General features: G+C 57.2%; 3 protein-coding genes and 1 non-coding gene across 4 annotated transcripts in view; 2 read left to right on the forward strand and 2 right to left on the reverse strand.

The window, feature by feature from the left end:
• Positions 1 to 14,336, forward strand: part of RAB40C (RAB40C, member RAS oncogene family) — a 36,856-nt gene extending 22,520 nt beyond the window's left edge. Inside the window, exons 4-6 of the mRNA XM_010392091.3 lie at positions 8,812 to 8,889; positions 9,291 to 9,513; positions 11,318 to 14,336. Of these exons, the coding sequence (XP_010390393.3) occupies positions 8,812 to 8,889; positions 9,291 to 9,513; positions 11,318 to 11,598 (582 nt within the window). The 3' untranslated portion in view covers positions 11,599 to 14,336. The remainder of the gene's footprint in view (positions 1 to 8,811; positions 8,890 to 9,290; positions 9,514 to 11,317) is intronic.
• A 3,590-nt stretch (positions 14,337 to 17,926) lies between these two features.
• Positions 17,927 to 21,154, forward strand: WFIKKN1 (WAP, follistatin/kazal, immunoglobulin, kunitz and netrin domain containing 1). Its single transcript, XM_039560070.1, is given in 3 exon segments — positions 17,927 to 18,292; positions 18,295 to 18,488; positions 19,340 to 21,154. Coding segments are annotated over 3 exon segments (1,716 nt in total). The 5' UTR covers positions 17,927 to 18,261; the 3' UTR covers positions 20,831 to 21,154.
• Positions 21,155 to 21,255: 101 nt separating this feature from the next.
• Positions 21,256 to 24,281, reverse strand: METTL26 (methyltransferase like 26). The gene is made up of 6 exons (XM_039560079.1): positions 24,028 to 24,281; positions 22,732 to 22,894; positions 22,567 to 22,626; positions 22,089 to 22,156; positions 21,796 to 21,874; positions 21,256 to 21,727 (listed from the first exon to the last, which is right to left on the reverse strand). Exons 1-6 carry the CDS (start codon positions 24,222 to 24,224, stop codon positions 21,680 to 21,682), a joined length of 615 nt encoding a protein of 204 aa, XP_039416013.1. The 5' UTR covers positions 24,225 to 24,281; the 3' UTR covers positions 21,256 to 21,679.
• Positions 24,282 to 24,346: 65 nt separating this feature from the next.
• Positions 24,347 to 24,417, reverse strand: TRNAG-CCC. The gene has a single exon. It is a non-coding gene; the product is annotated as a tRNA-Gly (tRNA).
• Between the last annotated feature and the right edge of the window lie 1,065 nt (positions 24,418 to 25,482).

Consider the following 25,482-nt stretch of genomic DNA (forward strand, 5'->3'; position numbering starts at 1 on the left):
CCACTATCCCAGTTTGCTCCAACCCCCATCCAGCCTGGCCTTGAACACTTCCAGGGATCAGGAATCCACAACCTCCTCGTGGAACCTGTGGGCTTGAGGCCACATTGCCTCCCTCACCAGTTAGAAGTGAACAGAACTGGTCAGTGTGGTTTCCTGGTGACCACAGAACTCAGCTTTGGTCAGGCTTTTTCTAACACCTTGCTGTGTCAGATGCTCAGATCAAACTGGGAATAAAAAGCAGCAGCTGCTGTGTCCAGGAATGCCACCTGGGAGCTTTTAGCCCTGTGTGCAGCCACTGTGCACAGTGGTTACTCCCCTTGGTGTGACCTGGGAGCTCCTCAGAGCGGGTGCTGTGTCTTGGCACAGCTGCACCCTCAGAGCCTGAGCCCACGCACCAGAGCTCATACCTGCTGCTGCCACAGGGCAATCTGGGGCACAGGGCAAAGCTGAAATAAGCAATGATGAGAACGCTTGAATTGGATGGGGAGAGAGACACACATCTGTCTGGAACCTGCATGGAGCTGTGTGGCACTGGCACAGCACCTCCATGGGCTTCCTGCAGCCTGTTCTCCCTGGACACTACATTTGGGTGCCACAAGGTGTCATGTACCTGGCTGTCTGCAGTCTTGAAAGGGATTGATTTTCTCTTCCTTCCTCAAAATGAATCTCTTGACCTTCTTTGCTTTGGAGACAATGTCCTGCCCTTCAGCTGTATTTATCAGTATTACTGGAGGAGCTCTCACCTGAGCATCAGCAAGGTTTGCCTCATCCATCTCCCTGCCTACCCCTCCCAAGGAATGAGTCTGAGACAGTAAACCTCATCAGCCAGGCAAGGGGACCTTTAATGGGAATGCTTTATAGAATCGTGGAGTCACTAAGGTTGAAAAAGCCCTCTAAGATCAACGAGTCAAACCAGCAACCCAGCACTGCCAAGGCCCCAACTAAACCAGGTCTCTCAGCACCAAATTCTATGTGGGTTTTAACATCTCCAGGGATGGTGACTCCACCACTGCACTGAACAGCCCGTGCCAATGCCTGAACACCCTTTCAGTGAAGAAATTACCCCAAAATGCAATCTAAACCTCCTCTAGCACAACTTGAGGTTGTTTCCTCTCACCCTGTCACTTGTTACCTGGGAGAAGAGACCAATCCCCATGTGACTCCCACCTTCTTTCAGGAAGTTGTAGACAGCAATTCACTGCTGAATGCTGGGGAATGGAGCTCACTTGCACACCAAGTTGTAGCTCACAGCTTTGCCTCAAACCTGCCCTCTGCTCGTGCAACAAATGCCTTTTCCAAAGTGCTGTTGTGATGCCTTAATCCTGGTCTGCCCAAATAGTCAACCCTTAAAAGCAGCAAACCAGCCCTAAGGAACAAGCCTGCCTAGGAGGAGGAGAGGTAATTCCCAAGGGAAGTCCCTCTGTGCCCTTTGAAAGTGCCCAGGAGATGAGGACAGGGAAAGTGCCTCTTGAAAATGACTGGAGTCCTTGTACAGCCTTCTCCAGGTGGCTTGGAGTAAAACTCAGATTGTTTTCAGCAGCAAGTGGTTGGCTCCCATGTGATGTTCCAGTGAGATTCCTGTGTTAACAGGAATACAGATACCGTGTCTCTTAAATAACTCACCACAACTTTCAACGGAAGAAGAAAGTATCTCAATTTATACTCTGAATGGTTAACCAAAGCAAGAGGACTGTTTGTTTTGAATAACAAATGCCCGTGTGACTGCAAGGATGGACTTCCAACACCTCCAGTTATTTTCAGTATGCAGAAGCTGACTACTTCTGGCATGGCCATAGCATAAATACAGCATAACCTGTGTGGTCTTGGTGGAGAAACACATCAGTGCTTCTGAGTTCTCTGATTTAGAATCATGGAATGGTTTGGGTTGGAAGGGACCTTAAAGCCCATCCCATTCCACCCCTGCCATGGCAGGGACACCTTCCACTGTCCCAGGCTGCTCCAAGCCCCAATGTCCAGCCTGGCCTTGGACACTGCCAGGGATCCAGGGGCAGCCCCAGCTGCTCTGGGCACCCTGTGCCAGGGCCTGCCCACCCTCCCAGGGAACAATTCCTTCCCAATATCCCATCCAGCCCTGCCCTCTGGCACTGGGAAGCCATTCCCCCTTGTCCTGTCATTTCATGCCCTTATCCAAAGTCCCTCTGCAGCTCTCCTGGAGCCCCTTTAGGCCCTGGAAGGGGCTCTGAAGTCTTCTGTTCTCCAGGTGAACACCCCCAGCTCTCCCAGCCTGGCTCCAGAGCAGAGATGCTCCAGCCCTTGGAGCATCTCTGTGGCCTCCTCTGGACTGTTACAAGAGGTCTGTGTCCCTCTCATGCTGGAGGCCCCAGAGCTGGGTGCAGTATTCCAGGTGTGGTCTCCAGGATGTATTCAGGGCTGTGTGCTGTACTGGCTTCTCAGCTGCAGCTGTTTGCTTTCTTTTCTACTGTCTTGGAATCATCAGGCTTCAAGACTTCTGCTGTAGGAAGGCTGACACAAATCCCCTTGGAGGCAAGAGAAACAGCTTATTTAAACTAAAAGCCAAAAGCTCAGGAAGAACAAATCCAGCAGAGAAGAGAGGTGCCAGCATGGGAAAAGCTCTATTTGAAGTTCAGTGTGATATTTGTACAAGAACAGGTTGGTGTAAACTGGCCTTGAGCACCTTGACGCTGAGAATTAGTGGAAGGTTCTCACTGAGTGGAGGACTAAAGAGCACAAGGGGAGCTTGAAGAATGAGGTTCCAGAGAGGACTTGTACAGGTTGGCTGTGAGAACAGGAGGCTGGCTCAGCAACCTGGCAGCCCTTACCCAGGTTTGGATAGCCAATGCTTAAGAGAATACTTGGTATGAAAAGTGCCTCCAAGCCAGGGAAGCATGCCTGACTTTCCCACGCACTCCTCATTGTTTCTCAAGTGTAGTGATAAGAATTGAATTTTCTGAAGTAGACCCTGGAGAGGTTGCAACATGGGAAAACAGTCTCCAGAGTTCTTGGGAGTTCTTTCCCCCATGGCACAGCCTAGTACAGTGCTCAGCCTGAACTTCATGCTGGTCCTTCCCTAGGGAAAGGACGTGAGTACCTTGATGCCTCCCCCAGTTTCAACTCCACACCACTGGCCTGGGCCCAGAGCCATGTGGCTTTCGTGTTCAGCGGGAACTTCTTCCTCTTGAAATTATCTGCAGTAAAACATCCTTGCTGCTCTTGATGAGCTGGCTGTGAGCAAGAACCAGCCCCTTCTTCCAGCATGATTGCCTCAGGGTTTGCTGTGAGGATCGAAGGTCTCTTGCCTTCCTCCCTGCCCTGCCTTAGATCTGATCTCATCAGGGACACAACGAGCTCTTGGGCTCAAGGTGGAGGCTTGTGGTGCTGGTGTGCCTGGGACCCCTCTCCTTTTCTCTTACTTCCCTGGGTGTCAAGTTTCTACTTCATCCCTTCTCTGTTGGGGTTTGCTGAGCCAGCAGGTCCTGACCACATCACTTCAGGATCTCACTTTGGGGCAAAAGAGGAGTGTTTGTCTGGGGTAGCAGAGCACTGGCCTCCAGGCACAGATGGGGCAGGGGCAGTGTGCAGCCAGTCATGGTGACTGCAGGGCCAGGGAGGAGGGAGACATGGAAACCCAGTAGTGTTGCACCCTGCAGAGCCAACTCGGGCAGTCTGAGCTTGCTGTGTTGAAGAAGGATTTTTATGTTAATTGTCACAGCATAGAGTATGGTGAGGAGTATTTAGTGTGCTTAAAGGTGCTGCAGAAATCTTTTTTGCTCTTGGACTTCTGCTCCTTTTCTGCTTGGCTTCAAAGTCTCAGCCGTTCCAGCAGAGCTGGCTCACTGATCTCGGCTGTTGCGAGCAGCTGTGGCTCTTCTGGCTGCTGTGAGCAAATGCAAACTATTCCAAGAGTCATCACAGAGGGGAGAAAGAGTTGTGGCAGTGCTTCCTGATCTAGCCAGGAAGAAGCAGTGTTAGCGTTGTTCCTGATGTCCTCATATGCCAGGGATTTAAACTGTTTCTGAAAATGTGGCTTGCCAAACTCTTCCCAGACAGTGTGAAAAAATGCTCCCATCTTGCAGCAAAGCTGCAGCCCTAAAGAAATAATTAATATTGTTGAGTTCTGCTTAGGCAGGTGGTTTGAGGAGCTGCTGTTTATCCTGTTCAGGGCTTCTTAGTATGCAGCAAGGTGGTGGATTTTTGGCAACTCAGCAGACTCAGGTGTAGGTTCAGCCCTCCCTTGTGGCTTTTTTGGTAGCAGCAAATACCTCACCTGCCTCGGGTCATTCGGAAGGGATTGTCCAGCTGCTGGAGGAGCCTGCCCTGCCAAAATACTTATCAAAAGCTCAGTGATAAATACCCCCCCGATTGGCTGTGCTGCTAGAAAAAGGTTTGGCAGCAGGATGTCACTGCCCATGAGCCAAGGTCCAAGGTGCCAGCAGGAAAGGCACAATCAAATGGAGCTGTGAAAGAGCAGGCAGGAGACACAGAGTGTTCTGGTTCCAGTCAGCACTGGACTTTCTGTTTAAGGTTTATTTCATCCTGTGGGACAGAAAATCCACTCTGGGGGGGTTCTTCAGCCTTCTTCAGCAACAGCTTTTTTCCATCTGTGGAGAATATCAGTGAGTGACACTTTCCTGGCCACCCTGTCACCTGCCTGCATTGGGCTGAGGTCCTTGGCAGTTGTGCAAGTGCTCCCAGCAGTTTCTTGTGTGCTGGAAGCCCCTAAAGCATCTGGGAAACCTTTTTAGACAAGCCTGCTTTACACTGACTGTGTGCAAGCTGATTTTCTCTTACCTTTAAAAGCTTTTTGCTTATAAACCTGGTCCAAACCTGCTGCAAGCAGGCAGAGACGATATTTCCCCAGCACCACCTCAGTTATGTGGACAGATCTTTGTGTAAGCTCCTGCTGGAAGCAAATTTGGGTTTTGGCAGAGTAAGTGTCCACATGTGCTGCTGGATACAATAACTGGTGGTGTCTCTGTGTTCCTCGTTCACTATGCAAGGCACTCATGTGGAAATTTCTGTCACTGGAATGCTGAGGGTTGTGCCAATCCCAGTAGTGTGGAACAGAATGAGAGTGGGAATGAATTCTGAAAATCCAATTGTGAAAAGACCCCAGATGGATCTGGGGATGAGTCCAGTCACCCTCTACCTACACAGAAGCTGTAGGCAGACTGAGGAGGAAAGGAGGGAGGGCTGTTGGAGGGTTGTGAGGGGTCCAGGTCTCCTTGGTCTGAGAAGCTGAGCGTGGAGCTTTTCACTCCATGCTGTGGGAACCTGGGGTACATAATGGTACAAAAGGGCTTTGTGAAACTAAAAATCGAGAGCTGTGGAGATAATAGGGTGTTGACAACCATCTAGGCACTTAGAGAACAAATTAGGCTGGGAATGGGAAGCTGTTCATTTGTTGAGTTGAGGAAATTAAAATTCTGTGCACATTATTCCAAAGGAGACTTTTAAAAAGCCTGACAGATCTTACTTGGAACTGTCTGCAGACATGGAGCCAGCTCCCTCTCTGTGCATGGCTGAGTGCTGTTCTCTCTGGGGCAGAGATGGCAGTGACAGAGTGGATTTGGGATGTGTGCTCTGGAAACGTGGTGTCTGCAGCATGCCAGTGCTACTTGGAAGCAGTGTGAGGTTATCTGGCAGCACCAGGAGCTGGCCAGGGGTTGAGCAGCCTTCTTCCTCCCCCTGCTGAGCTGCAGCACAGCTGGGCTCCATACCCAGCTGGGCAGGAGGGGGACGGAGCAAGGCACGGGCAACTTGGCCTTGGCGTCTTCTGAGCTCTGGGAAGCTTTCCTGGACAATCCTTGCTCTAAATGTGTGTGCTGGAGCTGTGCTGTGGCTTGGAGACTCAGCTGGCAGACAAGGTATCATGTTTTGAATTTAGAAATCGTGGTCTTGACCTTTCACCCTGCTGAGGACGTAGGGGTGTGTTTTTGCTGAAGTTTTATCCTTATTCCTATTCAAAGAAGATCCAGGCAGAAGCTGCCAGCAAGCTTAAAAACTCTCTCCTCCTGAAGCATATTCCTGGCAGAAATAATCGTCACAAACTAGGTCTTGGGTCTGTTTCTCTTGGCTGAAGGAACTTGTCAATCCAGAAATGAAGCAAGTAGACTTTATTTATCTTGCTGGCCATTTGTCTTGGAACCCTTTGCTCCGTTATTTCCTGACTCTCATTAATTCTCACACACAGCCTTGGAAGCTGGAAATCAAAACAAATAGAGGAAAAATTAAAAGAAAGTTCAGAGTTTTTAGGTTTTTTTTTTAATATGCAATTAAAATGCGATGTATCCTGCTAGTAGGTATTTCTAGATTGGGTCCTTGAGAAGCAGTATCTTTGGTTTTGTGGGAATTTTTATTTATGGAAATTCATTACTTCCTTCTTATTTTTCCTCTCTAAATCTAGGAGAAACTGGTCCTTTTCCCCTCCAAAACAAAAACAACCTCCATTTCTTTTTGATTATGAAGTTTTTGGACTGTCCTAGAAATGAGACTACAAAGAATTATGGACTCTAGGTATGAGCTCCAGACTTTCCTTGAAGGAAACTGAAGATGCTCCCCCCACACCACAGATGCTTCTGCCACTCTGTAAACTCACCTTCAGGTCCTACAGAACAGCCTCAAACCCAGACTTTGAAGGGCTTGCTCTTCGTGTTGGGCTGTCAAACATGAAGCCAACCCACCTGACTTGCCTTTTGTGCCCTCTGCCCTTCTATTTGTGTGCATTTGAGCCTTTCTTTGGGGGTATAAATGCAGATGTGGAGATGTTGGAGGGCCAGCGAGGACAGAAAAAACAAACTTCACCTGGAGAGTGACTGCCTGGGGTGGAAGCACTGGGCAGTGAGGTTGGGGGTACAGCTCAAGAATCAGAATTGTTTTAGAAGCAAGAATCTGAATTGTTACAAAATTATAAAATTGGTCAGGCTTTGAGAGCTGCTTATTCCAAAAGAGCTGAGAGAAAGGCAGACAAGGTCGAGGCACACCCAGTGCATCCGGGAACGGCTGCTGTTCCGTGAGGGGGGAGCAGTGCTGCTGCCAGCTCCAGATGTGACTTTAGTATGAGGATTCAGGTGCCTTAGTGGCCCAGATGCCAGTTTATCATTCCTGTTGCTTCACACAGGAATCATGTTAATGATTATTTTTTTGTTAATTTGAGGTGTATGACACACAAAGCTTCTGCACAGGCTCCTCCCAGTTCAGCGCAGGGGTTGGCAGCAGCAAGGATTGTAAAGCTGGGGTTTGGGAGGACTGGGTAGTTTGTGTTTCCCATCTGTGTAGCACATCTTCCTTTCAGTGGATAAAGGGGCAACTCCACAGGTACATGAGGGTGCTCCATGGTCCCTGACTCGTACCAGGACAGGTGCTGGGAGTGTCTCAGCTCTCTCCTTCCCTGTGCTGAATCCAGGCCTCTCATAGGGAGGTCTGAGCTGAAAGCTGAGACTTTCCCTTGCCAATTTAACATCTCTTTGCTTATGCTGGGGCCTTGCTGTAGGGGATAGCTGTTCCTGGAGGATACCCCTGATTCAGGGAAGGCTGGGTCTGCAGAACTTGTAGCTCAGTGATGTGGTTTGGTTTGCCCTTAGTCTTGCTGCTGGTGGGTTCTCTTTCATCCAGTGCTGCCTTCCCAGCTGGACTCCTCCTGTCTCAGCACAAGCTCATCTCCTCCTCCCTAGTTCCCGTTGCAGGGACCTTGTACTGTGATTCTGCCAAGTCAGCTTGGAGTGCCTGTTGTCACTTGGAATGTCCTTGATTGCAAAGAAGAGTGACAAGAAGTCAGAAAAATAACGGGAGGGTTGCAGAAAGGCTCTGCTGAGGACAATTCCATAAGTGCTGTCTGTGCCCAACCAGTACCGAGCAGCAGCTCCTGGCTCGTGTGCCTGCAGGGCCAGGCACAGCCTACTTTCCTTGTGTCTGTCCTCAGAAACACTCAGATTCAATAAAAGCTCACTTGCTGGGAGATGCTGTGGACCTGAGTGGTGGCCAGCAGTCTGGCCACCTGGGTCACCTGGTGCTCCTGGGTCCTGCCAGCCGGGCTTGGGGTGAGGTGGAGACTCCTCGGAGCTGCTCCATGTCTTCCCTGCCTTGAGTCGTGCCTGTGCTGCTGCCAGCACCACGTGCTGCACCTCAGGAGGTGACTGGGAAGCGAGTCATGGATGTGGGTGGTGTTCGGGAACATGGATGTGAACCTGAGGATGCTGTAGGTGCCTCTTGCCTGAAGAAAGGGTTTTTTGCCAGTGTGGCAGTGACAGTGGGAAGCACTTTCAGCAAAGTCTGGATGGATCCTAGTCCTGAGAGCTCAGTCTGTGGAGATACCGTGGTGCTTGTTGGCATCATTCAGCTTCTTCCTTGTCAGCAAAGGGCTCACAATGAGACAGGTTCTGGAGAAGAGGGGTGTGCTTGAAAATTCCCTCCTGTCCTGCTGCCACCTCAGCACTGACTGCAGCTGCTCTGTGTAAGGGGGTAGAAAAAAGGTGTGTTTCTGCCTCAGCGAGTTTGTATCAGATTTGTGACAGGAGAAGTGTGTGCTTTGCTCCTCCAGATACAGCCACCAAGGCAGTTCCTCCTCCTGTGTAGAGACTGCAGCTTTAAAAATTATTTGGGAGATACCAGAGCCAAAACAGGGGTAAAAACTTCCCTGACAACCTGGGACTGCATTAGCACAGCCCTGTTGTCTCTGCTTTTGCCCTATCAGTGCACGAATGGTGCAGCTGGAGCATTGTTCTGTCCCTTTGCTTCTTGGTTTCTGCATGTGGGGGTCTTTCAGGGGTGTCCTGCCCCTGTCACATTTCCTACTATGAAAATTCCTGATTGCTTCTGATTGTCTTCCACCAGGGAATTCTCTTGGTGTATGACATCACTAATCGCTGGTCCTTTGATGGGATAGACCGGTGGATAAAGGAAATAGATGAGGTAAGTGAATGGAAGAACATAGGCAGTGATCTGTAGCAGAAATACGGGGAGATATCACCCAAGGCGTTTACCTGACACTGGGGCAGGAACGGCTCTGCTATGGAGGGGACATGATGGCAGTGCAGTAGTAAGTGGAGCAAAGCAATAAATGTCTGCCCTCCACCTCTGTGTAAATCTGGAGTAGTAGGAAAGGGCACAGGAATGGTCAAGAAAGACAGGAAACTTCCCTCAGAAGTGAATGAACTGAGAGGTGACAAATTAGTCATCCCCACCACACAGAGGTGCTGCTGGACAGTCCCTTGGCCACAGAGCAGCTTCTACCTCTTTTCCCTCCGCTGCTGTTGCAGCTAAGCAGCCTGCTGGGTGTAGCCGTGATTTCTGCACTTCTGTCCTTGTTCCAGCACGCCCCAGGTGTCCCTCGGATCCTGGTGGGGAACAGGCTGCACCTGGCCTTCAAGCGGCAGGTGCCGACGGAGCAGGCGCGCGCCTACGCCGAGAAGAACTGCATGACCTTCTTCGAGGTGAGCCCCCTGTGCAACTTCAACGTCATCGAGTCCTTCACGGAGCTGTCGCGCATCGTCCTCATGCGGCACGGCATGGAGAAGATCTGGAGGCCCAACCGAGGTCAGTGGGCAGGAGGGTGCTCCGGGTGGGACATTTCGGCTCATGTGGAGCCGTGGGGCTGTGGCTGTCCGGGTGGGAGGTGTGGAACTGTGGGAGCTGCATCCACCTGATGTGGAGGAATGCCTCAGGCCAGACAAGCTGAAGCTGAGCCATGAGCTGCCTGTGCTGCCACGGGGATGGGCTGCTCCAGAGGGCAGTTCAGCATGTCTAGGATCTGAAGTGCTCTGGGGCATCCTCCGCCTTTCCACTTACCCTGGATGAGACTGAGGGCAATTAAGCTCCCAGCTTGAAAGTACTTCAATCAAAGGGCTGTGTGGGATAAATCCAAGTGTAAGCACCTTTCTCCTTGCCCATGCCTGAGCCTGTCTTCCTTGTTTTGGAGGGAAGCAGAGTGAGCCCAAGGAACTGAAAGGGAGTAAATCTCATCCCTGCTGTCAGCATGCAGCAGTGGGCTGGGTTATTCCATATATCCAGGCATGAGTGCCACAGGAAGGCAAACCACGAGCAGATTCCATGTTACGTCTCAGCCTGTTGAGTTTGAAGCAAAATAATCTCGGTTCCCACATTATTCCTGGCTGGAGGTAGCAGTGTGTCCCACTGCAGTCTGAGCAGCAGGAGATCTGTGTTCCTGGGATGCTGTGCTCTCATGTGGATCTTCAGCTCCTGCTCATCAGGATGGGAAAATCCTGTTTGCCAGCCCCAGTCACCAAATTTTCTGCCTGGGCTCCTGTCCCCGACCTGGCTGCTGTGCCATGGTCTGCGGGTCACAGAGGGATGGTGGGCAGGGACTGGGCTGAGTTCACAGACCTTTCCTGAATCTCTTCCAGAGGATTTGTAGCTGCAGGCTGCCTGCTTGGGAATGGAAAGGGCAAAAGGAAACGGCCTCAAGTTGTCCCAGAGGAGGTTTAGATTAGATATTGGGGGAAATTTCCTCACAAAAAAGGTGGTCAGGCACTCAAACAGGCTGCACAGGGCAGTGGTGGAGTCACCATCCCTGGAAGTGTTCAAAAAAGATGCAGATGTGGCACTTGGGGACATAGTTTAGTGGAGGCATTGGCAGTGCTGGGGGAATGGTTGGACTCGATGGTCTTAGAAGGCCTTTCTGACCGAAATGATTCTGTGGTTCTGTGACTGGGGGCTCCGTACCGGGAAAGGGGGATCTGCTGCTCGGGAACGGCAGCGTGCCTCTGGCCGCAGGCAGGCGGGAGGATAACGAGTGCCCTCGTGTGGCCGCTGGCTGGGAATCCTCCGGCAAGGAGAGGGACTTGCAGGCTCACAGGATGCCCGCTGAGCTGGGAGGATGCTGGGAAGCTCAAAAGGGCAGAGTAGTGTTCTGGGTGTTCTGCCTTGGTGGGTCTCTGTGGCTGGGGGCTTCTGCAGAGAGCTGCCCCCTGAGCAGGTCCCAGGTGCCACTGTCCTGTTCCAGGACTTGCTGACCCTGTTGCCTCTTTCCTAGGCACCTCCCGGTTGCCAGAGGGTGGGTTGAGAAGCCAAGTGTCTGTCAGGAACGTGAGTCAGGCCCTGCCAGCCCCGGGTGCTGAGCAGAGCAGGGCTGGCAGTGCCTAACCCTGTGTTCACACCAAAGCTGGTGTCTGGCAAAGCGCAAACCTGCAACAGCAGAGCTCACCTTGATTGCCCAAGCTTTTGTCCTAAATACCCTGCTCCCTACTCCCAGCTTCTGTGAGATCATTACTGCCATATCTCCCTGAGGAGCTGGAGCTGTGCAGCACAAGGAATAGTTGTGGGGGAAGGGCAGCCCAGGGGATCTCCTGGCCCTTGACTGTGTGGTCCTTTCTCCCACCAGTGTTCAGCTTACAGGACCTGTGCTGCCGAGCCATCGTGTCCTGCACCCCGGTGCACCTCATCGACAAGCTCCCCCTGCCTGTCACCATCAAGAGCCACCTGAAATCCTTCTCCATGGCCAACGGGATGAATGCAGTGATGATGCACGGCCGCTCCTATTCCCTGGCCAGCAGCGGGGGCGGGAGCAGCAGCAAAGGGAACAGCTTGAAGAGATCCAAATCCATCCGGCCTCCCCAGAGCCCCCCACAGAACTGCTCACGCAACAACTGCAAGATCTCTTAGCAGGATGGGCACCCTGAGCTTCTGTCGGATCCACACCCACCCACCGATGTACAGCTGTTTGCACACCGAACCCGTTTCCACTGGATCCTTTTGGAGGGGCCACGGTTGCTTTTCCAATGGCACGCACAAGCGTTAGGAATGTGCTCACGTTTTGGCTTGGCATAGGAAGAAGCATGGTGCCGGCTGGATCCCGCAGCACTGGCGGGGAGAGGATCTGCCAAGTGACCCTCCAAGAATGCTTTGGGCTTTGCCTCTTGGCCTGGGGTGGAAAATTCAGCAGCTGCCGGGTTGGGGAGGGGGGAAGGGGAAAAAAGCTCATCCAGTCTCAATGGAGCAATGGATTTAATGGAAGATTGAGAGGCTTAAGGGAGTAGGCAAGGAGAGTCTGTGCTGCAACTTTAACTCTTGGCCTCCTGAACAGATTGCTGGTGCAATAGTGATCATTGGATGTAGACAAAAAGAAACAGGGACAGGGGACTAATGACAGTTTTCACCGGGATGTTAACCTGCTGTTGCCAAAAAAACCAGAAAACAAGGCAAGAGTTGGCCAATTGGGAAGGGGAAGGCAGCGCTCCGTTCGCTGCCTTCGCTTATTTATGTAAATATTATACATATATATAAATATCACTTGTTTTTTAAGGGTTTTTTTAAGAAGCAGTCAGGGAAAATTTTATGCAGCCATGTAAATACAACACTGGATTGACTTTCCCAGTGTCAGCAAAGGGGACAAGTGGAGGATTTTCCAATGAAAACACATAAATGCTTTAAGAGACTTTCCCTCACCTCTGGGCTCGTGCTGGTGTTTTTAAATACTACGTGTGCAGAAGGAAAGGACGATTGGTGTGGAGCATGCCCCGAGCTGCTCTATTCCTGTCATTCCCTAGAACCTGTGAGTGCTGAAGGCAGGGTGGGATGGCAGTGCATGGAGAAGCAGAACGGTGAGGCCAGGGTCCTGGGGGGTTGGAGTGTTTTGGCAGGCGGGAGGAAGAGGCAGCTCTGGGGTCAGACTGATGCCTTGCTCACTTTGTGCTTTCTCATCGGGGATTGGGGAGCAGGGGGTGGAAGCATTGTGCCTAAAGCAGAGGAAAAATGCTGAATTTTGTTCTTTATTGCTGCAAAGCCTCAGCCATCGCTTCTGGTGCCCTCCATCCATGACAGCACCCCATGTGACAGCCCCTGGATCCTGGCTGCTTCCAGCTTTGCTTTCCCAAAGATGCTGCCTGGGCTCACACTGCTGTGGCTCCTCCTGGATGAAAGTGGGAAAGAGCAGAAGTGTCTTTTCCCACTGGAGCGTGAAGGAGCAGGGACTGGGAAGGTGGAAGGTTGGGGTGGGGAAACATCAATCTCCAGGTCCCTTAGAGGCAAAGTCACTTGGCTCTTGGGGCAGTCCCAGGAGATGGGGAGAGCAAACTGCTTTGCTCTGTGGGATGGCTCCTGGATCTTGGAGGGGTAAGAGCTTGGGATGGATCTTCTGTCAAGCCAAGTGCACCTGCTTCCCTGGCTTTGTTCCATGGCTGACCTGTGCTGGAAATTCACCTGGAAACTGAGAAATAGCACCCAGCCCTTATCGCAAAAGCTAAGGGAGCCTGGCAGTGGGGCTGAGCTACGGTGGCAGGTTCTCACAGGTGGCCAGGGTGTGTAGATTGTGAGTAGTGTGGTAGGAAGTGAAGTGTACAGCACTGCCATCCCCTCCTGGGACCAGCAGCTCCTCAAGGCCCGGGCTTGCTCTGCTCCCCCTTTCCAGGCAGCCTGGGGCACTGCATGGGCAGAATGAAGCCGCTGCAGCTCCCGCGCGGCCGACGGACCCGCTGTGTCCAGGCAGCAGGGACAGCAGGGGCAGCAGGGACAGCAGGGACACGTCCCCCGCGGGGACGTCGCTTCCCTGGCTCCCAAGCCGGCCTGGGAGGTGCCAGAGGCTTCCCCCTCCCCTCTCTGCAGAGCACAGCACGGGCCGGTCTCTTGGCTCGTCTCTCTCGTGCTTTATCGCCCAGCTCAAGTGAGCGAGGACAGAATTAAACCCCAGGCAGGTGGAGGGGGAGAGGAATCCTTTGTAGTGGTGCTTTGGCTCGAGAGCAAAGCCGCAGCCGGGCCGTCCCGGTGGCGCGAAGGCCGGGGGATTTGGAGAACCTGTCTGGGATGGCTGGCACCTGTTTCCCATCACTTAACACACAGCAGAAGACAATCGCTGGCTCAGCAGCACAGGGATATACGGCCAACAGGTGACCGGCACCGCCAGGGGCGGCTCCTCCCGGGAATCACCCCCGGGCACCACAGGGCCCCGGCGCCGGTGTGTGGGGCGAAGAGGGATAAAGGGATCCTTCCTGAAATCACCAAGCGGCTGCATGTCTCAAAACTTGCTGTACCTCTGCTTTGGTTTGGCTGTGCCACGTGTGCCACCTCCCCACGCTGTTTCCCTGTGGTTGGTCTAGGTTTTGTCACCCTGTAAAGTCTCACGGATCCCGTGTGGAGTGGGGATGGAAGATTTCCCTGGAGTGATTGCCCAGCAACAAACTTTTTTTATTTTTTAATTTAAAAGGAAAAGATTCTTGCATCTGATGTCAACACTAGTCTGTAGCTGCTCTCCAACACTTGTACCATTCCTGAGTTGGGTTTTTTTGGACTATCCTTTTATTTTTTTATTCCTTTGTACAGTCAGTGTTGTTTAACTGATTCTACATGGTTTTGTTTTGTATAAATTAAAGTCTTTTTGTTTGTTTTGAACTACCAATTGAAAAGAGGAGGAGTTGTATCTGTTTTTGTGGGGGCTGGGAAGAGGTTGAAGGGAAAAAGGTGGTGGTTTTGCCCATGCCTGGGGGTTTCAGACTGTTTGTGGTACAGGTGTGTATTCCCATTTCCAGGTCATCCACAAAATAACTCGAATTACATTTTCTGGGGAGCCATGATTCCTGGCTGTGGTGGCTTTTTGCCCTTTTCTGTAGATGCAGAAGATAAATCTGTTCTTGATTCTCACAGAACCCCTGATGTGGGGTAGTGGAGCCCTGAGAAAACACAAACTCCTCTCCAACAGGCTTGGTCCCATAGGTGGCTGGAGGAAGCCAGGCTCTCCAGCAGTTTGCCAGGAATTGTGCCCAGACCCTGCTCCACGGCGACAGAACAAGTACAGTCAAAGCCTTAAATCCCTTCTTTGGGTCTGGGTGATCCTGGGGGAGCAGAGAGTGCTGTGGCAGCAGTCACCCCTCCTGCCCAGACTGGGGCGAGCTGGAAGCCATCCCGGGACAAATGGGACTGAAACAGAGAGGATGCTGCAGGGACCTCGGAGCACCAGTGTCACAGCAGGGTGGCTTTTGGAGGCACCAGGAGCCCCAAAGAAGGGGGATTTGATCCTGGGGTGGAGGGAGACTTCTTGTCTGATCCCCTTCTCCCAGCCCACCTCCCCTTGACCTCCCTTTTCCCCTGCCTTCTCACTTCCCTAGGATCAGATTTTCCACTTCGTACCAGACTGGCCACGCTTGTTTTAACAGCTTAAGTAGTAATTGCTGGGGCTGGGAGGGGGCAGGGGGAAATGAGATCGTGTCTGCAGCCTGGAAAACCCTGGAGCTAAGGTGAAAGCCTGGTCAGGGAAGAGTCACGCAGCCCCTTTTTTTCCCTTTTTCTTCAGGGGGTTCTGGAAGTGTCTGTTCCCTCTCACAGGGCCGAAACAAAGGCTGTGTGTGGTTTCAGGTGGGGTCGGGACAGCCGGAGCCCATTAGGGCGGAGCAGCGGGGGCTGCGGGGCTGCAGCTGTCTGCTTGGGAAGAGCAGGGCAGGAAAACACTGCACAGTCTGAGCGGGGTGGGAAGGCTGGGAGAGCTTCGAGGCTCTCTGCTCCTTGGAGAAAGGAGGAGGGAGCAGGTTGCTCTGGGATGATTCAGGACTTTGGTCATTGTGTTTCTCTGCACCCACCTTTCTGATGTGAGGCTTCTTGGGTTGGTCCCACTGTCCCACGCAGCCTGGCAAGAGGTGGTGACCTTGATGCAACTGCAAGATGCTTGAAAATGAGGGTGCAGCTCCCCACGGGTGAGGCAGGAGCCTGCCGGGTGCAGTGGGTTATGGGAGCAGGGACATGTGGCACAGCACCCTTCCCTCCAGGACCCGATGCTGAGCTAATTCGTGTCTTGGAGGGAGAAGATGAACCATAAAACCGTCATCTGTGTCTGGCATCTTTGAAAGTGACCCCAAAAATCCCTGTTCTAGAGTGCAGTTGGTGCCTGGACACGTGGAGGTGAACAGTTCAGAAGTGTTGAGATGGTGAAATTACCATGGGCTGGGCCAGGGTGGGCAGAGTTGCTTTGTCGTTCACCTTCAGCTGAAGAAACGCTAGAAGAGGCTGGCTGGGGGTCCCCAGGTGGGGTGAAGGTCTCAGCGTGGGTGGGGGTCCCAAGGTGTTGGTGAGGATCTCCAGTCATAGGGAGCCACATTTCCAACCACGCAGCAGCTGCCATTCCTCCATCCAGCCTTGCACCACTGAGGTGAAGGTTCCTGGCTTGTCCCGGCCTCGCAGCTTCTGATCTCGGGAACGCAGGCATGAGGCACCTTGGGCTCTGATGTGAAACACGTGCTACCCTCTGAGGCTGCTCCTCTGGCTCTGGAAAGGGGCAGTGGGGCAAGAGCCAACCCACACCTGGGCACTGGCATTGTGTTGTGACCACATGGAGCCCAGCATGGGTATAGGCAGAAGTTGGGCTCCAGATCTTTTTCCCCCTTCCCTTCTGCATCAGCACCCTGGGAAGGACCCTGGGACACCCCAAAGTGGCTCTATGTCCTGGACTTCGTCCCTGGGGACCAAGGTGCCCTGCATCTGCCACGTTTCCCAGCTGGAGCAAGGTGGGTTTGTGGATCAGGAATCTCCAGGCAGCGGAGGCCTGGGGCCAGCTGGGTGGGTCTGGGGGTTTCAGGCCACCAGGGCACGCAGGGCACAGGCCCCAGCAGCTCCTGGCTGGGCTATCCTGATGCAATTCCCTATTTGCAAAACATCAGCCTCCCCATGAGTGCCCAAGGGCAGCATAACCTTCCTTCAGCATCCGCAGCTGAATGGATCCTTGGGTGGCTGCTTGCCTGTGGAACGGGATTCAGGGCACAGCCATGGGACATGCTCCAGCCCTCCATGCGTGGTCATGGCCAGCTGGTGACAGGCCTGACTGTGCTTTGGGGTTTTGGGCCCCGGGGAGCCCCAGAATCGCCATGGGCAGCCCAGAGCCAGCAGCAGTGCAGCTGCTTGCTGGCCCGGGCAGGGAAGTGGCAGGGGTGGCCGGTCACAGCCCTGTGTCGGTGGTACTGGCTGGGGGTCACCGTGCGTTGTGGCTGCACCCTGCTCACACCAGCGTGGGGCTGTCGAGGGTCCCCCAAATCACCTGGCCTGGGGCAAAAGGGCTTCCCCAAGGAGCCACAGACCGGGGGAGCACCAAACCATTACGTGCGAAAGCAGCACTGGGGTGGGGTGGGTTGGATCCCCCCCCAAAAAAAAAGGAAAGGGCTCCCACCGGTTTTTTTGTCCCCTCCACCACCGGCCCCCCAAGAGAAGAGGCTGGAGGTATTGAGCTGCTCCCCGGGGCAAAACCTCCTCGGGTTTGCTGTTTCACAGGGGCTGCAGACCCCCCTCAGGGCTGAGGCTCACACCAGAGCCGGAAGAGTTAATGCTGCCAAAATGCCATGAAATGTTCCTGCTGCAGGTCAGTCTCCATCGGGGATTAGAGGGATCTGGCCGGGGAGCCGGGGCCGGCTCCTGCCAGCTCGGGGCTGGTGCGGGACGTGCCGGTTGAGCCCAAGCACAGTGTGCCGGGGTCTGGTGTGGCTCAGGAGACATCCTGGCCGTAAATCATCGGGGAGGGAGGGCTGGGAGCCCCAGGGGGCTGGGGGAGCCCCTCCAGGGGGGCTGGGTGGGCACCCATCCCGCCAGGCGAGACAAGGCACTCGTGGGATGCGGGCTGGAAAGCGGGGATGGATCCGTGCCGCTCCCGGGCACCTTCGGCTGTGGTGACGGTGGGTGCCCAGAGATGCGGTGCGGGGTGAGGGGCTCCCGGGCCAACCGGGTCCCGGCCGCCCGCAGCGTGGGCTCCGAGGGCTCCGCGTGCCTCCCGCCGGCCGCCCCGTCCGAGTGGACCGCAGGCTCCGGCTGTTTTCTCATCCTGCAGGAATTCGGCTCCGTGGGCCGGGCGGGTTTTTGTGTGCCCCCCCCCCTCCCCGCCTCCCTTCACTCTCCCTCTTTGGAGACTTTCTGCATTCTGCCTTTGATCTCCCCCCGTGTTTGCCCAGGGATCGCCGGGCTCGCCGGGGTTAGAGGCTGAGGTCAGCGCCTTTCCCATTCCAAACACCCAGAAACATCAGTGGGAAGGGAGGGGATTCAGATTACAACCTTCCCGTCCTCCCCTTCCACCCCACTCGCCCCGCTGGCCGTGCCGGGGATGGACTGAGCCCCGAGGGACACCCGCCACTGCCGCCGTGTCCCCGGCACCCCGAGAGCCGAGCGGCGGCGATGGATGGAGGCGGCGGGCGGCATCGCCGGTGGTCCGGCGGGCGCCGGGTGTGCTGAAGGACAGAGGTTTGGTCCTCTCCTCCTCCTCTTTGTCCCCCCGCCCGCCCGCCTTCTCCCTCATCCCCTCCGTCCTGAATGTGATTTATCCCGAGCCCTCGCCAGCGAGCCAGGCCGGCGGCGCGGGGTGGCCCGATGGCTCCTCGGGGCAGAGGCGGGCGCGGGGCTCGGGCCAGCGCACGGGCGGGCGGCAGCGGGTCCCCGTGGGCGTCGCGCTGCTCCTGCCCGTGCTGGCGGCGGCGGCCGGGCTGAGCCTGCAGCCGGGCAGGATGCGGCACCTGGGCGTCTGCCCCAACCAGCTGAACCCCAACCTGTGGGTGGACGCCCAGAGCACCTGCGAGCGGGAGTGCCAGGCCGACCAGGTGAGCGAGGGGGCTGCGGGGGCTGCGGGGGCGGCGGGCGGCAACAGGGTTTGGGGGGCATCCGCAGGTCCCCGAAGGAGATGCTTTGGGGTGCGGGTCCTGTGCTGGGTGGCACAGCCGGTTCAGTTGTTTCAGTGCAACGGGCTCAGCCCTGCTGCAGCTTTGCCCCATAAGCTCCACCTGTCGGCTGGGCTCCCCAGTCCCCCACAGGCAGAGAAACTGCTTGTTGCCCCCTCATGACCGTGTCCCGTGGTCAGAACACCCTCCTCGTGCACCCGCAGGATGCTCCCACCCTGTCAAAGGGCTGGCTGGGATGAAGGGAATGGGTGTGCTGGGACACAGACCCCATCAGGCCGAGGACAGAATCCTTTCCCAACTTTTCCCTGGGGGCCAGAGCCCACCCACGGACCGGGTTGTCCGTCCCAGAGAGCCCTGGCTCTGAGCTCCACCAGGGTGAACAGGGGCACCCCCATCCCAGTCAGGGCCGTCTGAACCCATAGGGGAGATTCCTTCACAATTCATCTGGATAATGAGTTCTGCCTCCCCTCGGCCAGCAAAAGCCGAGAAGGGCAAGTTGTTCTCCACTGTTGGGGAGAAGGGACCGTCAGCACTGCGGTGCACCCCGAAACATCCTGGGGGTGCTGAGGGCGGGTTGGGGCTGGTGCAGCTGTGCCGGGCAGGTCAGGCTCTTACCCGGAGCCCAGCGATGCCGAAGGTGCGCGGGGCCGCGCGGGGGACACCCGCCCACCCCAAAGTCCTACAGGGGTGGGAACAGCATCCACAGCCCCAGCACAGCGGTGACCTCCATGTCCACCCCCGCCCCCCGCAATCTCTTCTCCCTCCCCGACCAGGACTGTGAAGACTTTGAGAAATGCTGCACCAACGTGTGTGGGCTGCGGAGCTGCGTGGCCGCGCGCTTTGCCGACGGCAGCGTTCCGGCGCTGGCGCTGGCGCCCGCCGCCTCCTGCGAGAGCTTCGTGTGCGCGCAGCAGGGCTCCGACTGCGACATCTGGGACGGGCAGCCCGTCTGCAAGTGCAAGGACCGCTGCGAGAAGGAGCCCAACTTCACCTGCGCCTCCGACGGCCTCACCTACTACAACAAGTGCTACATGGACGCCGAGGCGTGTCTGCGCGGCACCCGCCTCACCACCGTGCCATGCAAGCACATCTTCACCTGGCCCGACACCAGCCCCGTGCCGCAGGAGACCACGGCGCGCCCCACGCCGGGCGCCGGCTCCGAGGTGCCGGTGCCCCCCGCCCTCTACACCAACCCCTTCCACCAGTCCGTGCGCGCCGGCGGCACCGTCAGCTTCCGCTGCGACGTGAGCGGGCGCCCGCAGCCCGACATCACCTGGGAGAAGCAGAGCGAGCGGGAGGAGAACTTCATCATGCGGCCGGACCAGATGTACGGCAATGTGGTGGTCACCAACATCGGCCAGCTGGTCATCTACAACGCCCGCCACGAGGACGCCGGCATCTACACCTGCACGGCCCGGAACGCCGCCGGGCTGCTCCGCGCCGACTTCCCGCTGTCGGTGGTCAGGCGGGAGCCGGGGGGGACCCCGCGGACCGGCAGCCCCCAGCCCTTCCCCAGCGCCGAGTGCCTGAAGGAGCCGGACCGGCGGCGGTGCGAGGCCACGGAGGTGCGCTGGCATTTTGATGCCAAGCAGGGCTCCTGCCTCACCTTCCGCTACGGCGGCTGCGGGGCCAACAGGAACCACTTTGAGACGTACGAGGAGTGCCGAGCCGCCTGCCTGGGCAGCGCCCGCCCCACCTGCCTCCTGCCCATGGTGCAGGGGCCCTGCCAGAACTGGGAGCCGCGCTGGGCGTACAACCACCTGCTCAAGCAGTGCCACTCCTTCGTCTACGGCGGCTGCGAGGGCAACACCAACAATTTTGAGAGCAAGGAGACCTGCGAGGACGTGTGCCCTTTCCCCAAGAGCCTGCAGTGCAAGGCCTGCCGCCTGAAGAGCAAGATGGTGCTGAGCCTCTGCCGCAGTGACTTTGCCATCGTGGGGCGGCTTATGGAGATCGTGGAGGACCAGGACTCCGGCATCGCCCGCTTCGCCCTCGAGGACGTCCTCAAGGATGAGAAGATGGGCCTCAAGTTCTTCAACATCAAGTACCTGGAGGTGACCTTGACCGACATGGACTGGAGCTGCCCCTGCCCCAACATGACGGCGGAGGACGGGCCCCTGATCATCATGGGCGAGGTGCACGACGGAATGGCCACGCTGGACCCCAGCAGCTACGTCCGGGCGGCCAACGACAAACGGGTGAAGAAGATCTACGAGCTGATGGAGAAGAAAACCTGCGACCTCCTGAACCGCTTCCAGGACTAGGGGAGAGCCAGAGTGTGCCGACGGGGGGAGCTGCAGACACACCACGGAGGGGGCAGCCTGAGGGAGCTCCTGCACCAGTGCCTGTATCTAGAGGTTACCACTGTCATGTAGTTCCCCCCCAACCCCATGCCGAGCCCCAGACCAGCTCCCACCTCCACTGTAATTTATCTGCCGCATGTTCCCCCCACCGTGTGACCCCCCCCAGCCTGTCCAGCAGCAATAGAGAACTGGGTTGGGTTGCAGAGGGGTGGGAGATCTGCCAGGACCACCCCACTCATAAAACCTTCCCACCTCACCAAAGCCTCTGGGCCCAGTGTAACACCCCTGGTGCTGGACCTGACCCTTTCACTGGTGCTGGAGGTGGAACTGGGGACACCCCCGCCCCCCAGTGTTTGTGCTGAAAACATCAGGGAGCTGCTGCGGTGTGGAAGCCAAAGCCACAGTTTATTGGGTGGGCAGCAGCACAATCCTGGGGAGGGGGGAAGGGAGACAGGCCCCGTGCCATCAGCACAGCACCCTCCGAGCAAATGGGGCAAGGAGTCTCCCCCGTGCCCAGGGGTGTTGTGTCCTCTCCCCCACACCGGTGCCCCCCATGTCTGAGCCCCCCGTGGCAGCTGCGCTGGCTCCTGTGGTCCAGGCTGGGGCACCCCACTGCAAAGGGAGCCCCAAAGGCACCAGGGGAGAAGCGACCCCCCCAGCCAAGTCAGCCCCAGCTGGGGTGAGTGGGGCACTGTCCCCTCAGTGCTGTCCCCAGCCCCAGTGCAGCCATGGTGGGACAGTGACAGCGCCGCAGGAGGCATCAATGGGGACAGCGGCGCCGGGAGGTGCTGGAAGCGCTGTCAGGGCAGGTTACAGCTTGCGGAAGATCAGGCTCTTGTTGTTGGCCGGCATGTCCACCTGGAGGCACAGAGCCGGGCTCAGGGCTGCACAGCGGCACGGGGAGCGCCCCAGGGCCCACCACCTACCATCCTCTCCAGGCACAGCCCGTTGGCCTCGGCCAGCTCCCGCAGCAGCGCCGTGTCCCGCAGCCCCCAGGCGGGATTGCTGCGGGCAGGGAGGCGTGGGTCACACACGGGGACGTCCCCCCCAGAGCATCCCCATCTCCCAGGGGCGCCCCCGGCTGCGGGGCTGCCCTCGGGCGTTGCTTATCTTGAAGGACCACGCTGGGAGGGAGCTTCCTGCAGCTGCAGGAGCAGGGGCAGGACACAGAGCACAGGATGGGCCCCCAGCAGCCTGAGCCCCCCCAGCCCCCTCCTACCTCTGCCTCAGGCTGCGGTCAAAGTCCACGTTGCTCTGGGGGCTGATCTGGCCGTCCACGGCGTAGGGCTGGTGGGACACAGCTGGAGCTGCAGGCAGGAGCCCCCCTGTGTCCCCCCAGCCCCCCTCCCATGGGCTGCCGTCCCCACCACGCACAGGAGCCAAGCAGGAAGAGACACAGCCCCCAAAGGGAACCATGAGTCCCATCACCCACTGTGGGTCCTGTCACCCTCTGCAGACCCCCCCCAGACCCTGCCTCAGACAAGGTGAGGGAGGAGAGGATCTCACTCATCCAAAACTGCCCCTTTCAAGGCTCAGCGTGTGCCCCAAAAGGCAGAGACCCCCCCCAAACCCAAGCCCCTGCATTTCCCGCTTCCCTCCCTAAGCCATGCCTAGAGCTGCCCTCCCACCTGCCCCCCCAGCATCCGCTCTGACACCCTGCACCCCCCAGGATGCTCCCGCCCCAGGACAGGACCCACCCCATAGGTGAAGAGCACACCTCCGGGCTTCAGCAGCACCCCGGCACCCTTGAACAGGCCCTGGGGAATGAGAGAGGTGGGAACCAGGTCAGGGGGCTGGGGACACCTCCCAGGAGAGCCCTCCTGGGCCCTGGCAGGGGACAGGGGCTGGCGAGGGCCGCTCACCTCGGTGCACCGCAGCTCTGCGATGTGCATCATGTTGATGCTGACGAGGAGGTCGAGGGAGGCGGGCTGGGTGCCCCCCCAGGTCTCCCAACCCTGTGACACGTCCAGCAGGATGGGGGGCAGCAGGTTGGGCAGCCCCGTGGCCTCCACGTAGGCAGCAATGCTGTGGGCACCAAACCTCACCTCAAGCCCTGCCGGGTCCCCCCCGTCCCCCCCCAGCACCCGCTGCAGGCAGGGACAAACTCCTGGATGGACTCTCCGATGTGGAATAACAAAGATGTGGGTGCAGCACAGCCTGGGGGCCCTTTGTCCAGCCCTTTGCTTCCAGCTGGCACATGGAGAACTGGAAGCACCTGGACAACCAGCAGCACGTGGATGGAGAGGCCCCAGGGCCTAAACTCCCCAATTTTGGAGCACCCTCCCATTGTGGGGCACCCCACTGGTACCACTGCACCAGCACCACCCGATTTTGGTGTTATTGACACCCTTTTTGGCACATTCACCACCCAGCTCTCAGCTCCTGCAGCCTCCCAGCCCGGGGATTATTTTTACCCAAGGTGGTGGGTGCTGCTGGGTGGGCAGCACAAAACTCCCCCTGGACAGGTGCTGATTCCAGCACCTCTCCACGAGGCTTATTTTTTTTCAGTGGTGGAAAGCTGGATTTTGGGACCTTTCTGGAAAAAAATAAAGTCCTGAGCAGGGGAGCATGGGGTGTTTGGGAGTTGGATATTGGGAATTTACTGAAAAAAATATAGTGAGTATTGACTTGGGGAGCCTGGGCTGGGGAAAAGTCGAATATTGTGGTTTGCCTGGAAAAAATAAAGCATCAAGCCAGAGAGCCTGGGCTGCCCAAGGAGGCCCTTGCTGGGAAAAAATACACATGAAGCTCATCTAAGAGCAGGATAATGGGGTTTTCCTGGAAAAAATACAGCACCAAGCAGGGGAGTCTGGGCTGCTGGAGAGTTGGATATTGGGTTTTTCCTGAAAAAAGAAAAAAAGTGTGGAACCTGGGCCCACTGTTGAGTAGGTCATTTCTGGGAAAAAATATGCATCCAGCTCACCCAAGAGTTGGATATCAGGGTTTTCCTGAAGGAAAAACAGCACTGAGCAGGAGAGCCCAGGCTGCAGAAGAGTTGGATACTGGCGTTTTCCTAAAATCCCAAAACGAAATAAATAAGGAAAAAAATAACCAGGGGGGTGGGGAACCGGGGCCGCGGGTCCGTGGGCCCGTGGGAGGGGGCTGCAGGCGGTGCCCCCCGGGGTCCCCCGTCCCCCGGGACCCCCGGCCCCGCTCACCTGCGCAGCGCCCGCGGGTCGATGTCCGAGGGCTGCCAGCGCGTCTGCGGCAGCGCCCGCGCGAAATGCGCGGCGTGGAGCCCCGCGCCCGCGCCCACCTCCAGCACCCGCAGCGCGCCCGCGCCGCCCCCCGCGTACTCCCGCAGCACCGCCAGGATCGGGCCCTTGTTGCGCTCCGCGGCCGCCGGGACCTGCATGGCCGGGGCGGGCGGCGGAACTACCGCTCCCGGCACCCCCGGCACCCCCGGCACCGCCCCGCGCCGCGGGTGGAGCTTCCCACGGCGGGTGGGGAAAAAGGCAGGAAGAAGGAAAAGGGATGTGCGCCGCCCGGGAATCGAACCCGGGTCGCAAGAATGGGAATCTTGCATGATACCACTACACCAGCGGCGCTGCCGCCAGCGATCCCGCCCCGCCACCCCTCGCACCCGCCCGGCCCCGCGGGGACCCCGGCCCGGGGCGATGCCGCGCCCCTGCCGCGCACCGGCACCCCTCGGCAGCGGCAAACTGAGGCTTCGCGCGGACACCCCGGGAAAATGGGAGTGACGGGGGACCCCCACCCACCCTTTCCGCGACAGCTGTCACTGGTGGTGGAGGACTGGAGGGATCCCTCTGGAGCACAAGGATTAGGGGTTCAGCCCTTCCAAGCGCGGAAAAGCTCAGGGATGCGCCAACAGGCACTTATAAACCCCGGGAAGGTCCGGGGGGAAACTGAGGCACAGCCCCCAGCACGTGACAGGGAGGGTGACAGCCGGTGGTGACATCCCGCGGGTCAGGGTTGTATTTAGGCACAGTAACAGGGTTGGGGGTGACAGCACTGGATGCACACCCGCGAGGGGCCCACGGGTGCCTGGCACCCACCAGGGTCAGGCGCTGCTGGGCTTTCATGGGAGGCACCCTCCTGCAGCCCTCCCTCCCTGGCCACTACCGTGGCAACGTGGCGGAAAGGCAAAGGTCACCCTCGTGGGGTGGCTTTGCAGCCCCTGGAGCCAGGCTGGAGCCTCCCGGAGACGCCAGTGTGTTTGTCACACGGTCTCTCCCCAAAACTCTGAGTGCCACAGGGGTGGCCGGTGGACACGTTCGGGATCGTGTCCTGGGTCTGCACCTCCCGCCACGTGGGGACACTTTGGAGGGACCGCCCCGCTCCAAAGGTCACCGTGCTGGCCGGGACGCGGCTGCCCACTCCGGCTTCCCGCGCTAGTCATGGGATGTGCAGCTCAGGACTCGTCGCAGCGCTGTCCCCGTGGGGGTGGCACCTCAGCCCCTGCCTCTGCATCCCTTCACTTTTCCCTGCCTGGGTCCTTTGTGTCCCAGGCATGACCCCTATCTGTCCCCTGTGTATGCCATGGCTCCAGTGTCCTGTCTCCTAAATGTCCCCGTGCAGGTCCCCTCCGAGTTTCCTGTCACTCCCGTGTCCCCGGCGTGCCTGTGCCATCTTGTGCCCTACGTGCCTCCTGT

This window comes from Corvus cornix, chromosome 14, assembly GCF_000738735.6.
Source record: "Corvus cornix cornix isolate S_Up_H32 chromosome 14, ASM73873v5, whole genome shotgun sequence".
Taxonomy (NCBI): Eukaryota; Metazoa; Chordata; class Aves; order Passeriformes; family Corvidae; genus Corvus; species Corvus cornix.

Bases quoted from the DNA above. Each gene is read 5' to 3' on its own strand.
- METTL26 (XM_039560079.1), bottom strand. From the start codon at position 24,224: ATGCAGGTCCCGGCGGCCGCGGAGCGCAACAAGGGCCCGATCCTGGCG. The intron at 22,627-22,731 runs GTGAGCGGCCCT...CTCATTCCCCAG, and splicing joins CAGAGCTGCGGTGCACCGAG to GGCCTGTTCAAGGGTGCCGG. The intron at 22,157-22,566 runs GTGGGTCCTGTC...GTGTCCCACCAG, and splicing joins GTGTGCTCTTCACCTATGGG to CCCTACGCCGTGGACGGCCA.